Source organism: Trachurus trachurus, assembly GCF_905171665.1.
Source record: "Trachurus trachurus genome assembly, chromosome: 12".
NCBI lineage: Eukaryota > Metazoa > Chordata > Actinopteri > Carangiformes > Carangidae > Trachurus > Trachurus trachurus.
In genome coordinates, this window is record NC_139908.1 from 12,306,542 (window position 1) to 12,323,073 (window position 16,532).

General features: G+C 41.0%; 2 protein-coding genes across 2 annotated transcripts; one reads left to right on the plus strand and one right to left on the minus strand.

Moving 5' to 3' along the window:
* The first annotated feature begins 2,921 nt into the window (after positions 1-2,921).
* Positions 2,922-7,055, plus strand: klf4 (Kruppel like factor 4). The gene is made up of 5 exons (XM_083983321.1): positions 2,922-3,014; positions 3,226-3,337; positions 4,025-4,910; positions 5,507-5,677; positions 6,045-7,055. The coding sequence occupies exons 1-5, from the start codon at positions 3,010-3,012 to the stop codon at positions 6,218-6,220; spliced, it is 1,350 nt and encodes a 449-aa protein (XP_083839447.1). The 5' UTR covers positions 2,922-3,009; the 3' UTR covers positions 6,221-7,055.
* Positions 7,056-9,037: 1,982 nt separating this feature from the next.
* Positions 9,038-16,532, minus strand: rad23b (RAD23 homolog B, nucleotide excision repair protein). The gene is made up of 10 exons (XM_083983739.1): positions 16,326-16,532; positions 15,279-15,360; positions 12,976-13,055; positions 12,097-12,281; positions 11,936-11,991; positions 10,978-11,105; positions 10,730-10,853; positions 10,499-10,626; positions 9,895-10,098; positions 9,038-9,748 (listed from the first exon to the last, which is right to left on the minus strand). Exons 1-10 carry the CDS (start codon positions 16,389-16,391, stop codon positions 9,635-9,637), a joined length of 1,167 nt encoding a protein of 388 aa, XP_083839865.1. The 5' UTR covers positions 16,392-16,532; the 3' UTR covers positions 9,038-9,634.

Consider the following 16,532-nt stretch of genomic DNA (forward strand, 5'->3'; position numbering starts at 1 on the left):
TGCATTTACAGATTAAGTGATTCATCATGGGCAGGGCATTGCAGTTTGCTTGTTCGTATCTCTGGCACTGCATACATTTAATACTAGTGTTGCATTAAAATATTCCATACAAGTGTGTGGTGTGAGTTACTAAATCACCATGACTTCATTGTGTCAGGAAAAGCACACAGTGGTGTCATCTTCTCTTCCTTTATCTCTTTCCTCTTTTCCTCCTTGCTCTGTCATTATGGCAATGCAAAGCACCTCAGTTGTCAAAGTCAAGCCTTTGTTTTCCGGATCATTTTCAAAACCATTATCTCCAGCCATAAAGAATATGGCTATAATGACTATAATGACATAGCTCCCATTGTGTCTCTACCTGCTGAAGGAAGCAGGTCTTCAAGTACAAGGGACGTAGTGCAAACACTGTAGTTTAAAAGCCATCGGACCTCAGCACCCAACTGCAGATCTAAGTTGGCAATATTTATGAGTGTTTGCAGACATATTAAGCGTTTCATGTGGAATAATAAGTCATTGGTCAAACAGGATATGTGTTCTCTTCACAAAGTTCACATGCTATTGTAGCTTCTATTTTTTCAACCAGTTTTTGTTTGCCCAAGCAAAAGCACCGCGCATGCAATTGAAAAAGCTTGAATGAAGACACCAACAGACACTTACTGTGTATGTGTCCTGCTGGAGTGACAACGTGTTTGTTGACTTGCCTAACGGACAAGATCCTGATGCAGCAGGATCAGCAGCAAGCGCTTTGTTTGCTCTTGCACTGAACTCTTGAGTCAATGTGTCATTTAGTCAATTATGTTGGATAGAGAGGTTTGTTTTAGCTTGCTAGCTCTGAGCAAACACTGCCTGAACCCAACTCAAACTCGACACTGAACAGGTCTGAGCAATTTAATGTTCCCAGGAAATCTATTTCCCATACAGCATTTTACCAGTAGGCTACAGACTGCTGTATATGGTGTTCGTGGGACTTTAATGGTAGTGGCCACGATTTGGAAAATTGAGATCATTAAGATTAATGATCACTGAGAATTTGTGAATTTACCACAGTATCACTGTATATATAATTCAGACAAATAGGCTACTTGTTCTGAATGCAAAACACACATTTCACTATGACAAATCATTAAAGCAAAAACAACAGAAATGAATTAAAATGAAATATATGTTTCAAGTACATGCATGTGTTGTGATTGGCTACTCCTCCCACAATTCATTTTTACAGATGAAAACATGATTTTCCGACACGTTTGGCTTGTGACTGTTGTTTATGAAAAACAATGTTTTGTTGGGGCCCCCATCGTGTTACAGATGTCTGTGAGTTATTAGCTGTCCAACCACAGAAACAACAAAAAGAGACATTAAACAATTGTTTGAGACCTCATCAGGTGAAACTATCTAATATTTCACAGAAAAGTCCATAATATTAGTACAAATGTGTGTCAGAACTTTTTGTTTTATTTTCTCTCATAACTGCTCAGATGCTCTAGCGACCCTCAGGTGGAGCCTGAACTCTGGTTGGAAATCACCCAACTATACAGTAATTGTTTATGAAAGTGAACAACTACAACAGTAAAATGCTGCTTACACATTGATACATCAGTGTTAACCTATACATTAGTCAAAGTGGGTCCTCTCTACCACATAACATACTTTTATAATAATATTTGGAGCACATTAAGCTGATAATACCTTTACTCAAGGTTGGGTTACCGTCCTGCAATTGCTCCAGTCTCCAGTCTGACCCTGATATCACTTAGGTCAACGTAATTTGATTAATTGTTAGAAATGCTCTGACAGACTTTATCCTCTATCCTGTGGCCTTTTAGTTGGAATTAGTTTATGTTGTGGTCATTTGTTGTGAAATCGTGTTTTATCAAATCACCAATAATTAGGCTATTTTGATGAATAACTGATTTATTGTTTACTTGCAAGGTTGATATATTCAAATCACTTTCATTCTTTAACAGGAATCCAAAAATGTTTAGTTTACTTAAAAAGCCATAGAAAAGTGCTAATTAATGTTGAGAAGCTGGTAAAAGTGAATGTTTAACCTTATAAGAATGTCACTCAACTAATCAATGAATCAAATGTGGTTGTTTTTCAAGTGTTTGGGTAAATAATGTAGATTGGGGGTTAAAAGGGGTCCAACAACAAATGACTGCCCCGGGGCAACCCAAGCGGCAGATCCAGTCTTGCCTCATGTAGGTTTTAAAAGTGAGTTTTAAAGGCTAATTGTTTTTTTTTTTTTTATGCGAGGGTCTAAGGGCAGAGGATGTTGTTATGATGTTATGATGCCATGTAAAGCCCTTTGAGACAAACTGTTTGTAAAAATGGGCTATACAAATATTGCCTTGCCTTCCTGCAGGTGACCCTGCAGACATAATGAAATAAGAGTCACCTGCCTTTCCCACGTCCCTCACCCACATTTCACAGGAGCAGCAGCAGCAGTAAGGATAGGTGCCGTTGCTATGAATACAAACAAACCTCTCTCGCCCTCTCTCTCTCTCTCTCCCTCTCTTTTTTTTCTCGATCTCGCTCTCCCTGTCTTCTTTCCTCTCTCGCTCTCTCTACTCACCCTCCCCCCACGTGATGTTTTCCGCGTTGTTGCCATGCAACGTCGAGGGTGTGTCCAAGTAATTTAAGGATACCTCTCACGCGGGTTTTTGTTCAGTTTCAGGCTGCTGCCGGTCCCTGCATGGCAACAGGCGCGCGAGGGATTCCCCCCCAGCCCGTCGCCTCTCTGCCATCCCGTTAAAAACAATATATCCTCGCTTTAGCACTAAAAAGTCAGTCAGTTTGTCAGTCAGTTTTCAGTCAGTCAGTCAGTCAGTCTGTCTGGCTGCTTCCACCCGGCGCACCCAACATGTCCTGGACGCTGGTATAGCGCAAGACGCGGAGCAGAAACTTTAAACGCGGGGATATTTAACAAGAAGAGAGAGAGAGAAAAAAGACAGTGCAGTGACAGCGACGAGCAGCCGACAACAGGACTCCACATCCCGATTCTCACTGATGAGGTGTGGACCATGACAAACTTTTAATGACAACATCTGTAGCCTACTTGTGGACTTATAACGACGGGGCTGCTGCTGCGCTGCGCTGCGCTGCGCTCTGCTCTGCTCTGCTTTGCTTTGCTGCGCTCCGCGGCTCCGGCCGGGATGTGAGTGACTCCACGAGGATTTACGCTTTTTTCTTCTTCTTCTTCTTCTTCTCTGTTTTAATTTCCAGGCAGCCTCCAAATGACGTCGAGATGGCTTTAGGTGGGACTCTTCTGCCATCCATATCCACGTTTGCCAGCGGCCCCACTGTCAAGAGCAAATCCATAGGAAGTGCCAATTTAGTGAGTAGCCCGCGGTCACTTGTTATTGCATGCCAAATAAGCCACGGGCATCAAGCAGGATCTCTGGTGGTGGTGGTGGAGGAGGGAGGTGGGGATGGTGTGGGGTTTTGATATGTACGTAGCCTGTGTAGTTCATTCACAATGTGAGCTGTTTGCTAGTGTGTTATTATGTGCACAGACGCGGCGTGACACCACGCTGCACTGGGGCGTGAGCATAAGGTTTGCATAGGATTTTTTAAACTCCAGGGAAAAAAAACACACTGATTTCCAATCAGAATAAGTGCTTTGCTGCTCTATAGAGTCCACATGGATTTACTGGAGTGCCACTCTGAGCCTGTTCATTTTCTACATGGCATGTGTTTACTTAACCACTGTCAGCCACTCCTAGTGCTTTCTAGTGCAGTTTCACTATGAATACATGGGAAATCTGTATTCTAGGAAGTGCTCTGTGCCAAGGACACTTGCTACACCAGACATAGCTCTGTAGCTGAGCTGTCACACTCTGCATTGTGCTGTAGATCCAGGTCTGTTTGAAGTATTGAAAAAAAAAACAAGCACTATTCTCTAAGTAGGACAAGTGTGATATTTCTTGCCTATACCGTCTGCGCATCATGAACAATAACATGACACAAAGCAAGCAAGCCTGCTTCTTGTGCTGACATTATTGCCTCTGTAACTTTCCTCTAGAGATGGAAGGAGGAGTTGTCCCATCTTAAGAGACCCAGTGTGCCAACCGGAAGCAACTGCCCTGACCCAGACCATCCCACTGCCACCAGCACAACAAGCCCCAGCATGTCCAAGAAAGACACAGAGCCAGACCTGGACTTGGACTACGACTTTATTCTGTCCAACTCTATACTTCAGCAGCAGCAACAACAACAGCAGCAGCAGCAGCAACAGCAGGAGGAGGCCATGGCGTGCACCTCTGGCCATTCCTTGTCTCCTTCCCCTGGGTCTTACTCCTCATCTTACCCCCTCCCCTCGCCTCAGGGCACTGCCAGTGAGCTGCTCTACACCATCCCAGATATAAGCGACGTTTCGCCCTCTGGAGGCTTTGTGGCAGAGCTCATGAGACCCGAGTTGGACCCGGCATACCTCCACCCCACCAGCCTCCATGGCAAATTTGTGGTCAAGACAACAATGGACATGGGAGAATACAGCCAAGGCGTTAACGTAAGCAAGGCCTGCGTTAACGCTGTGTCAGACCCGACTCCTTCACGTTCCTCGCCTACCTTTACGTGCCACAGGATAAAGCAGGAGAACCCCGGCAACTGCACCATCTCACAGCCCATAGACTTACACTTGGCTGCGGGGGTGAACTCCCAGGGCCGGGCGAGCCAGCAGCAGCGCCCGGGCCACTTGGATCTACACGGGTTCCCTGGCGGAGGGCGGTCTATGGCGGGCAGCAGGTTATCCTCGTCCTCCTCCCTCTCCCCAGATCATCCACTGAGCCGGGAGCACCAGGTGCTGGGGCATCCCCACTCTCAGATCCCTCTACCTCCCCAGGGATACCACCATAGCTCCCCACAGGGCTACACCTCCTACCCCCAGCCATCCTCCATGCAGTACCAAGGTAAGAGCTCATTTCTTTGCTATACTTTATTATTTCTTAATTCTCTCTGACTACTGAATTCAGTTAGTGAAATATGTAAAAAAAAAAAAAAAAAAAACTTTGCTATGATTTTGTTAATTCTTCTCCGAGATACTAGACTAACAGTCAACACATTAGACAGCAGGAATGTTAACACCAAACTCCACAAACTGTATTTAAAAACATCTCTCTCTTGTAATTATAACCTATACTATGAAACCGGTGAATCATATGGTTTGAAAGCTACATCCCATGACAAAAATAATCCTCTTTTCATCATGAAGTTCTTTAAACCACACAACATAATAGATACAAGATTCAGCTGTTTTCATGAGATCAGCGTTGTTTTGGGTCTGCCACTTTGCGTAGTAAATAGAAGTAAATAGAAATACTGGTTGTGTTGCAAACTGCAGGTATTGTTCAGAGAGAAGAGTGAAGTTTTCCAAGGCCGTGTTAAAATTTACAACAGAAAAAACATTTTTTAAATGATAAGGCGTTCAGCGTATTAAAATATTCTGTATACATGTGGAAGTATGGTGAGGCATAGGGATGTTAATCATGGTGTTTTGGCCCCACAGACCCCCTCATGATCTCCAGTGGTGAGTGCTTGCCTGAGGAACCAAAGCCCAAACGTGGTCGGCGCTCCTGGCCGAGAAAGAGAGTCGCCACACACACGTGCGACTATGTTGGCTGTGGGAAAACCTACACAAAGAGCTCTCATCTCAAAGCCCATCACCGCACGCACACAGGTATGTAACTGTGTGTTAATGTTCTGCCAACTTGTGTTGTTTTTTCATTTCGATTTGTCACATTTTCATGCTGTTTTCATTGTTCGGCGTTAAGGTAACAAACAACCACATCTGTTCTACATTGGGTACAAACACAGCTAATTAATGAGCCATGAATGGGGGTGAGGGGAGTTGTTAAACAGGTGCAGTGAAACAGGTTGATACTGATCCCTTTGCCAAATGCAAACTCAGGCCTGATTAGTTTGGCCTTTATACAGTAGCTGCAGGACAGGATGGACCTCTTCTCCTGGAGGTGGGGAAGGTTGGGCCAGTTTAACCTCAGGGCCAGCACTAACTGCTCCATGTGTGTATTGTGTTTCCATCAAAGGGGAGAAGCCTTACCACTGCGACTGGGAGGGCTGCGGTTGGAAGTTTGCACGTTCGGACGAGCTCACACGCCACTACAGGAAACACACCGGCCACCGGCCTTTCCAGTGTCAGAAATGCGACCGGGCCTTCTCAAGGTCAGACCACCTTGCTCTCCATATGAAGAGACACTTATGAGACTTGGTTAGAGGACCAGACTTGGATGGCAATGGATGAAGGCTCCTGAAATAAAACAAGAAATGTTATCACAACCCTGAACAGAAGTTGTGACCTACACTTTTTGAAACCATAATTTGCCTTCAAGCCGTTGTCAAGCAACAAGACAAGCTGTGGTGTTCACGGCTAAAAAGCATTACTCCCTCAAGAGCCCAGAAATTCTCCCAAGACTGAGCCCGTCTTTGCACATTGTGCCGGTGACTTGACGAGACCTCTCTGTCAGGGTTGTAAAACCTTTATGAAAGGGACCAAACTGGAATGTGTCTTATTTAACCGACAAAACTTGGAGGACCAGGTGCCAACAACTTTTAACTGGAAATGTATTTTTTGTCAGGGAAGCCAGGAGCAACAGACAAACATCTCCAGAGGCCTTCTACCAGCAACATGCCATTATAGGCTTCGTTAACAAGTACACACTGTTCAAAATACTGTATTAATAGATACATATATATTTATGTACACCTTTCACCTGCAATGCCATTAATTTCAGGTACAATGTTAATTTATACAGAATGGTGCTCAGTGACTCTGAAGAAGGTTTTTATTTTTAAAGAAAAGGTACCAAAGATTAAGGAAAAGAAACAAATGGGTGAAAACTATGAAAAAAGTGCCATATGGTTGTTTGTGTGTTTCTTGGAAACCTCTTCCACAATCTGACATAAATCAGGTGAACACTTCACTTTTGAAACGGTGATGGCAATCTACAATGCACTGCAGTTGCAAAGTGCAATAATTTATATGAGACATTCATATTTTTGTATGGAATGAGTAACTCTGAACAAAGATGTTTTGTTTATAGCCTAAATATGTAATATAATCTTGAGTTTTGTACATTTGTAAATAAAATTGCTTTGTTATTGTTTTGTATTTTACAGTATAATAAAATAAAATGTATTTGAAATAAGAAAACCATGACAATACTTATTCACTTCAAACAAACAAAAGTGAATGTTACTGGAGCAAAAATGACATTTTCTTGAACATCATTAGTTACAGTAATTGTAGATTTCACTGGTAGTGTAATGGAGAGGCACATTTAAATGGCAACAATAGCTCAGTCAGCTCTCACACACAGTATCCCCCCCTGATAATTACGGGATTGCCGCAGGCAAACTAACACAATGTTGCTGTTAAAAAAGAATTTCAGAAAATACACACCTACAATGTCCTGTTTCCATGGGGTTCTCTTTCCACCTGTCAGCAGGAAGAATGGGAAGGACAACTGAGTTACTGGCTGACATTCAAGGGTGACACCAAATCTGACTGCCACTATGTGCTGGAGCTCTCAGGTGCACAACATGAATAAAACCCATGAAGATGCTGTAGTCAGATAGTGTCATGATATGTTTCTGCTATACGATTTATATGATCATACGTCTTTTTTTCTTTCTTTTTTTTTTTTTTGGGGGGGGGGGGCTTTTTTGTGTATGTACAAAAGGTCTAGCAGTACTTTAATAACATACAAGAACTTAATAACTTAACTTCTGTTATGTTCTGATTATCAGCTCAACAACTGAAAGATCACTATCAAAGAAAGGCCAAAGCAGTGTTGTTGGTAAAGCACACTCAGTAACATTTGCATACTCTACTGGCCTCAATACAAAAACACACTTTAATATTTGCATATCTTTGAATGTATCTTAAGAGTTACAAACAGTAAACAGCAATGTGGGTCCAAATAACTGCAGTTTGATAAAACAAAAACAAAATGACTACTTTAGTTAAGGTGTTGATATTGTACTCGTTTTAAATCCAATTCTTAAGATGTTTTTTTCCCCAAAAAAAAGACATGCTATGTATTTGTTTGCATGAATTTCCACCATGCACTATGGTAACATCATAACACAGCAAAACATCACAACTTAAACCAGCAGAAAATAGTGTTTCACTATTAATAGTAAGATTTTGTTCCAATAAGAGCCCATGTTTTAAGTTAAGCCAGTCTGTGTATTCTTCCAAGTCATTATATGAATTCTAACACTTCATTTATTTCAATTATTTTTTACAGGCTAAACTCTTGTACTGGTTGATTTGTTGTTAAATTTTGAGATATTGACCCGTTTTGTGGTTTTCAAGTAAACATGTATTCATGCAGACAAACAGAGCTCCGTGTTGACGTTTGTAAAATCACGTTATGGTCTCTGTTGCCCCCTACAGGTTAAATCAGTTTCAACCTCACTCATTTCTAAGTGGAGCAGCTCTGTGGAAAGTAACTGTCCTTCAGGTCCTTGATAAATAATCCAATTTATGAACAACTCTGGGGATAGAACAGAAAAAATTAATATGTGGGTCAGATGACACCAATACGATATGTTACCATCAGAACTAATTGCACTTTACACCTTAATTTACTTCATTTTACATCTTAATTAGACGAGGCCAGTGAGGATATACAGTCAATGCTGTCAAGTTAGAGGGTTGCTGCCTTGGGCAAAACATCCGGCTGTCACGTCCCCCCTTAAATACATTATTTCTTTCAGTCACTGAATTGTATTATGAGTCCACCCAGGTCAGTTTTTATGCCCATTACAACAAAAGTTATTTGTTTTGTCCTGTAAACCTCGAGTAAGGGGCACTTAGTACATAATTATGAGAGCAGGATAAACAGACATCTAGAAATCCATTAAGTGCTAGGTTATCCTATTAAGACCAAGTGTTTGCAGGTAAGTGACAGTACCTCAAATATCTGCAGCCACACACACGCCAACACAGCAGGACAGGAGCAGCTTTCATTTATCTCGAAAAAACTTTTATTTTTTCTGTAAAAACAACAGTCACATGTATGTCAACTATATACATGTTCAAATGCCTTCATATTATGCATTGTAGTTCAGACTTTGTTACATAGCTCCTGTCAACAGTCCTGTTGAGTTACATGCAGATGAGGGATATTAAATGGGAAAAGAACCAGTGCCATACATGTTGGTTTACAGCTATCATTTTCTAAATTTATATTACTTCTCAATTTAGAAAATAGACCAATAAGAGTGCATGAAAACCTTTCAGATCTACCCTGAATTATCCTCACTTAAAGTATGAAGCATACTGCCATTGAAAACTACAATCATAGAAAAGAAAATCATAGGTTTTAACTTCAGTGTTTAAAAAAAAAAAAAAAAAAGATAGCACACAGGTGATTTCTGATGCATTGTTATTGTACTTTAATTGTTCCTCCATTTCAAACTGATCACAAACAACAGCCTGTCCTTGTGATGATAATCCAGTGTTATTAAGAGGTGAACGTGGAAGTGGTGAACAGAACGTTTTGTTTTTGGAAATGTAAAAGGCTTGTTGTACACATATATTCAATATCAGCAATCAAAAAAGTAGAGGAAGATAACAAGAAAAAAAGAAGTGGAAACAGGGATGGCTCCTTTAATCGTCGTCAAAGTTCTGTTGTAAAAGGAAGTTGGCGGCCAAGTTCTCGTTCTTCTCACAAGCAAAGTAGGCTTGTATAACAAGTCCCTCTGGAAAGCCCAAGGCTTTTAGCTGGAATTAGAGAGAGGTGTTGCAAATTAGTGAAACAATACTTTAATATGCAAATGACAGTTTTGTGCTTGTTGTTGTTGGTGGTTCCACCATGTGAAGAATTAAACTTGTTTGTGGGTTAATGGCAGTGTTGTGCTCCTCCTCACCCTCTCTATGGCCTCTTTCTCCTGTGGTGTGACCTGGATGTAGCTCATCTGACTTCCGCCGGGTGTATCGCCTCCCATTCCTCCTGCTCCTCCTGCTCCTCCAGCTCCACCTGCTCCCCCTGCTCCTCCGCCACCGACCGGCACAGCGTCTGGATTGGGTTCGTTCAGCATCTGGATGAACTGCTCTTGGTGGTTGCTGATCTCCTACAGCGGTAAATGAGCAGTTTAGTTGTAGGAACACAGTTCGGAGACTCACAAGTGACAGATTTTAAAAGAATGCTGAAAATTCGGACTTTTTGAGTTTCTAATAAGGGCCACAGTCCCAAATGCTGTTTCTACAATTCCCACAATGCAACTGAAGTGTGACATTATTTCATCAAATTTTAGACAGCGGCCTCAACAGACACTCAGGACCTATCAAACCGTTCTCAAACACAGTAGTGAATACTCCTTCTGTTATCAGAGTTGTGTCCCTTTAATGACCTGCAACTCTAATGCTTAAACCATGAGTTTATTCAGTCAAGAGCTGTGTGAAGCCCTCTTATTTAATTTAATTATTTATTTTATTTAAAAGAAAACACATCATGCCGTGTCAGTGCTTCACCTGCAGCAGTTCGGGGTTTTCCCTGCCGATCTCCTGCAGCAGCGCCGGGAGGAGGGAGGCGTTCTGCTGGATCAGCTGTCGCATCATGTGAAACTGAGGCTGATTTCTAAGGAAACTCAATGGATTTCCTGAGAATAAAGCGTGAGCACCATGAAGCAATAGAAATCGCAAGAATAGACATTTGTTCACTGGTGCTGATGGAACATGTGGCAATAGTGTGGCACCGTTTACCTCCGGTACTTGCTGAAGAACCAAGGTTGGCGGGGAGGACGAGGCCGCTAGTGGCGGTAGCTGGAGTTCCACTCGCTGGATTCGCCACTGCATCAGGACCTGTACCCTGATTGCCTGGGATACCCTTTTACAACACAACAAGACAATATTTTATTCTTCATGCAGTCTACTTGTAGAGTGAACACATAATAAATCACATCGTCTCTCGACCCATTTACTGCGGCTGCAGACGTTCACGGCGTTCATACCGTGAGCAGGAACTCCACAGCTCTGTCTGGGTTGTTGAAGCTCGCCCTCAAAGCCGCTACCACCTGCTCCCTCTCGTAGCCCATGAGCATCATCTCGTTCACCATGGCGTCGTATGACGCGCCAGTCACTGAAGGAGCACACGCACACACCAGCGAGTGCATTAGAGTAGTGGCACCAGAGAGTCTGTTAATTTGTGCTTTCTCAGATATAGCACTGTAATTAGCCACATCTAATTAACCACATCAAAAGCTATTAAAAAAATCCCAACCACTTCCTTATTGTTTAATGAACCAATATAAAATAAGTTCTGTTACATCATTGGACGTAAATGTGCATTGGACACTTGAAGGTGGTCACCATGAAGACATTCGTTTAAATTAGTCATCTATAAACATGACACTAAGAATTTAATGAAATTTTTAAAATATCAACACACCATGACGCAGAAAACATGTTTCCCATGTTTTTTTACAGTTACATTACACAAAAACACAACTAAAATGTGAACCTGCGATAGCATATTAAACAAAAACACTGTATCTGTTGAGCACAACTTTAAATGCATCTCAAGGGGAGGTGATTTCAGGAGCTAGAATACATAACGATTTATTTCTCTACCATGCCCCATAAAAATAAACAACCTGTCTCAAATGTTGTGTGAATTCACATCAGTGGCTATATGAGCCATGATAATTAAGACCTAAAGGATTTGCTCTGAGCCAAGCAATATTTGCAAAGTTCAGAGCATGTGGCCACGGGAACTGTGGGATTATGTTTTGGTCTGAGCCGTGGAATCAGACTGCTTATTGATTACGATACGTCAAAACCATACATACGGTTTGTATCAAATAAACAAAACTCCTAACAGATTCGTAATTATATTTCTGTTAGATCAAGCAGCCATTAAAAAAGAAAAACAATCATGTTTATATGTTAGATTTACAAATGCAGCCTTACCTAGATTTGAAACCGCCTCATCAATTAGGCTTGTGTTTGTTGAAACCTCAGAGCTTCTGTGAGAGAAAACAGATGTTAGGCCAGGTGTGACCTGTGCGTACCTTTTCACTGATATCAGAATCAGATCAGCCAGTTGAAGACAGACATCGACCCATCTTTACCTGACAGGGGAGGAAGCAGGAGCAGCAGTTGATGACTGTTTCTCCTCTGGTTTGTCGTCTGTAGACGGACGCTCTGTCGTGCTCTCTGAGCTGGACGATGCGGCGGCAGGTGCTGCAGAAGCTGTAGTTGTGCTGGGAGTCGGGGTGGAAGGTGAAGGCTGTGGGGCGGCTGAGGTCGCTTTGGGCTGCAAGACAATTAACAAAAAAAGCGTCACTTTAATTAACGGGTTATATGATTTTAACTCAGCGTTAAAGTGTTGATTTGCAGTTGTTCTTTACTTTAGGTTGTCTCTCTGCTTAAGGAGTGACCCATCTTGAGGTACTGTATACTAATAAGACAATCACATCTTTAATAATAATATACCTAGTTTGCACTTTGTCCCATATATTCTGATTGGGACAATGCGTTTTCTCCTGAATAGTGTTATCCAAATCACTTTTTTTGCCTCATAGCCTTCCTATAATACTGTATGCATCTACAGACCCATACTCTCATTCCATTTTCTATTTTCTTCTACCAATGTAATACCAAGGCCATAACAAAAATCCTGATGCAATGTAATCATATGACTGCTGAATCTGCATGGACAAAGTTCAACGTGATCACCACTGTTACTACAGTAGCAGCAGTAGGTAATTGTAATATGTTTAACACCAGGGAGAAGGTATAGCTGAGAGATGTGGACAGGACTTTATCAGCCTGCAGTACGAGCTAAATACCAACCATTTTAAATCAACAGCCCATCTTTAATTCAACTACACAAAAAAGTAATAATAGTAATCATAGAGATTGAAAACAACAACAAAAACATCTTAAAATATGTCCACAACCATATGCCATATGCTATATGCATAAACAATTGTTTTCCGTTCTCGAACCTTTGTCACCATGACGACCACAAAGTTCTTCTCGTCGATTTTATACTCTTTGAGAGGTGTGTCATCGCTGAGGATTTTTCCTGGAAGAAACAGAAAAATGAGTCACAACAACAGACATCACCAGCCACCGACTCTGACACAACGTGGGAACAAACAATGGTTTCATACTGTATCAGTGTCTCTCTCTTTCTCCTTTTGTTTTTCTTTCTTCTATATATTTTTGTCATTTATTTGAAATTGTGTAGTACTACTACTAGGGTGGGGTCGTTCCATAAGCACTCTTTGAGTTTCTGACCTCACATTCCCGTCTACGCTGCATGAACTGTTTACTGTTTTTTTATGTGCAAAAAAAAGAAAAGAAAAAAAAGAGAGAGAGAAGACTGTTGAGCTGTTCAATCATCTGCTTTTGTCACATGCTTTTATTTTGTGTGTCGCAACCATGTGAAGTGAAATCACACAAAACCCAACTGCTCTGCAAAACAATAATATGCTCATACAGTGTATACAATGATTTAAACGCAATCATTACAGAGATATGACATTCACATACAACACACACAAATCTTAAATACTATCTAGTTTTTCTCCTGGCTCACCAAACTTTATCTGAATGCACCTTTTGAAAGAGAGCTGCTGCAACACAAATGAAGGCAGTGAAACCCTCTAGCACTTCTCTGTATATTGTTAACAATCCTGTTGACCTTCTCTCCGGCACCTCGAATGATGTGATCGAAATTCTTTCATTCAGGCCTTTGAATGGATGAATACAACACATCCGCTGGGTGCATCAGCTATTATACATGTGAATAAAGCTACTTCTTTATAATTACATGTGTTCAATAACAACACACAGGAATTAGACATAACACGACTGTGAGAGGAAAGGAAGGAGTTTGCCGATATCCATCTCAATGAAGGCCAATTAAAGGCTCAGGCTTTAATTCAACTGTAAACCAAAGCATCTCCCCACACTGTGACTCAGAAATGGAGTCAGTCAACAAAATGCACAGCAACTAAATCTAATCAGTACATTTTTCTGATCCCGGACTGTTCAGATCAGTTTTGTTTGTATGGGAAATGTATTCACAACCCCCGTTAGTCTACTACTCAGTGTGTATCAGCTGTCAGGACTAGCACACAGCGCTCCAGTAAAAGCATGAAACTGCACAGCACTGTGAGCGGGGGAGCTACAAGAGAAGCACTGATGGAATAAACAGCAGCAAGCAGATTCACGACAAAACTGAGCACACAGCGGGTGAACGTCACTTATTCAGTTATTACAAATCCTGTCTGTTTATTATAGTATGTGTGTATATTATATATATTAGTTTTCAGTCAATTAATAAGAAAAACAAATGTTTGACTAATTAATCTTTAATGAATGAAAGGTCATTATTAAAAACCACCTGCAAAAAAGTAAACACATCCCTTCTGTGAAATTTCACTCTTTGATTTCTATGTTTTAAGGTGTACTACTCATCCTGGGTGCAGTTTGCCTGGGCTGTAAGAAAATGTCCTCATCAGTCACTGAAAAACAAAACAGTTTCCCGTAGATAATCCTTGTGCCATCCTTGAGCACTTACCTGTCTCTTCCTCAAGGCAACGTTGTGTAAATAGTGAATAATGTGTGGTGTCACTGTTCCGGGGACAGCGTCTGCACCTTCTGTTCTTGGTGGTGTGGTTCCTCCTATATCTACCAACCACTGCTCTGACTGTGTTTCAGCTTATGCTCAATCGCCTGGTATATATCCTCTCCCATCTTTACAAAGTCTCACCATCTGGTTTCTCGCTTGTTCTTGCAGGCACTTACCATGTGGTGCCATGCTGCATTAAACACCATCTTCTAGGACATAGCTGCGAAAGCTGGGGTGCTCTTTTTTTTTGTCCTATCTATGTATGCAATGAGTTTCTACTCATATTTTCTGGGGGGGGGGGGGTAATTGTGAATAAGAGCAAATACGCCACACATCAACTTAAATTATATTAAGTATAATGTTAATTCTTTGAATTATTTAACATTTTTATAATAAAATTATACATAAAAAGTGTAAAAAAAAATTAAATATACCAGTCCTGATTTCTTTCTTCACACCTAGCACCACTACCAAATATTTATTTGGTACACAGACTATATATACATTTATTACCTTTCAGCTTTCTTAATAGCATCACCAATTAACTGCAAATGGGTTGTAAAAAATTTAATTAAATCTGTTCTGCTAGATTGTATGGGTCATGCACTTCTCACAGTAACCTACGACTGTAAAACCATTTAAAAAGACTATAAACAGAGGGCAACATACCAGCATATATCAGTTTCTGGCCAGCAACTGAGAAATTGTCCTTTCCCTTCTCCTCCTCAATCCGTTCTTTTAATGTCTTCACCTGTAAAAAAAAAGAAAAAAGGTCACTTATATTCATTAGGACAGTATTTCCTCCACTATATTATGCCATTAAAAAAAATTCACCTTTCACCTTAATGTCACCATTTTGTACAGACCTCATTATATAACCAGTTAAAAAATAAAGTGCAAAGTGTGCAGTGCAGTGCATCACAATCACATCATAAAACTGAAGTTGAATAGACATGACACTTCCGGCTCTGACGTCTAAAAGCGTATTAAAGAAAAAAAACAAAAAACTATGCTGAATATATAATTCAGGGTTAAGTTACCTCAGCACAAATGGATAATGATGACATGCTAATGTATCACGTAGCTATGCAGCCTCATCGAAAGCAAAAGTTAAGGACAAGCTGCCTTTCGCAGTACAAAAAGTCACAATGTGAAGTTTTATACATAGATATCGATGGTGAAACTTTTAATTTTAATTATGATCAGTCACGTAACGTTAGTGCTTGTTTACGCTATCTTGAATCCAAACTGACGTAATTTTATTCAAAGATAATAGCTAACTAGATTAGATGTTAATTAACTTCTACTTATGTGTTAGTTTGACTTATTTACCACAAATTAAACAGTGGACATTTATCATGACTTGCTGTTTCATTAACATTGAAAGCGACAGTTGTATCTGTATGACTTGACATATTTTTCCCTCCCATCTGAAACCTGAAGTGGGCTACGGCTAAACGCTGGCGATACAAACTACTTTCATGGTCAGTGATTAATAAATTACGCCGATCTGTCTCAAGTTCCGCGTCACATCAGAGTCATAATAACTCGAACACCTGAAATAAAACCTTAAAATGTCTCTGTCGTTTTACACGGACAAATATATCGATCGCCTCGTTTCTAAATACTCAAAAAACTGCAGTACTCGGTTCCAGGACATATCCCACTCCCACTCCACCCCCTTCTTCACACAGATGCATGGTTTCCCACTCTTACCGTCTCCTCTTCGTCGATGTCGACTTTGAACGTCTGCTGCTGTAAGGTTTTCAAAGTTATCAGCATCTTGTCGACTGAGTTTTAATCCCCGCGCCTGGTTTGAACGTTGTAAATCCAACTTGCAAGAGTCTTTGCTGTTTTTGTTGGCTCATTACAAACTGTCAGCCGCCATGACTTTTCGCTTCTCTTCTTCTTCTGCCTGAGTCA

Bases quoted from the DNA above. Each gene is read 5' to 3' on its own strand.
- klf4 (XM_083983321.1), top strand. The intron at 3,338-4,024 runs GTGAGTAGCCCG...ACTTTCCTCTAG, and splicing joins CCATAGGAAGTGCCAATTTA to AGATGGAAGGAGGAGTTGTC. The intron at 4,911-5,506 runs GTAAGAGCTCAT...TTGGCCCCACAG, and splicing joins ATCCTCCATGCAGTACCAAG to ACCCCCTCATGATCTCCAGT.
- rad23b (XM_083983739.1), bottom strand. From the start codon at position 16,391: ATGCTGATAACTTTGAAAACCTTACAGCAGCAGACGTTCAAAGTCGAC. The intron at 15,361-16,325 runs GTAAGAGTGGGA...TTTTTTTTACAG, and splicing joins ACATCGACGAAGAGGAGACG to GTGAAGACATTAAAAGAACG. The intron at 9,749-9,894 runs GTGAGGAGGAGC...CTCTAATTCCAG, and splicing joins AGAAAGAGGCCATAGAGAGG to CTAAAAGCCTTGGGCTTTCC.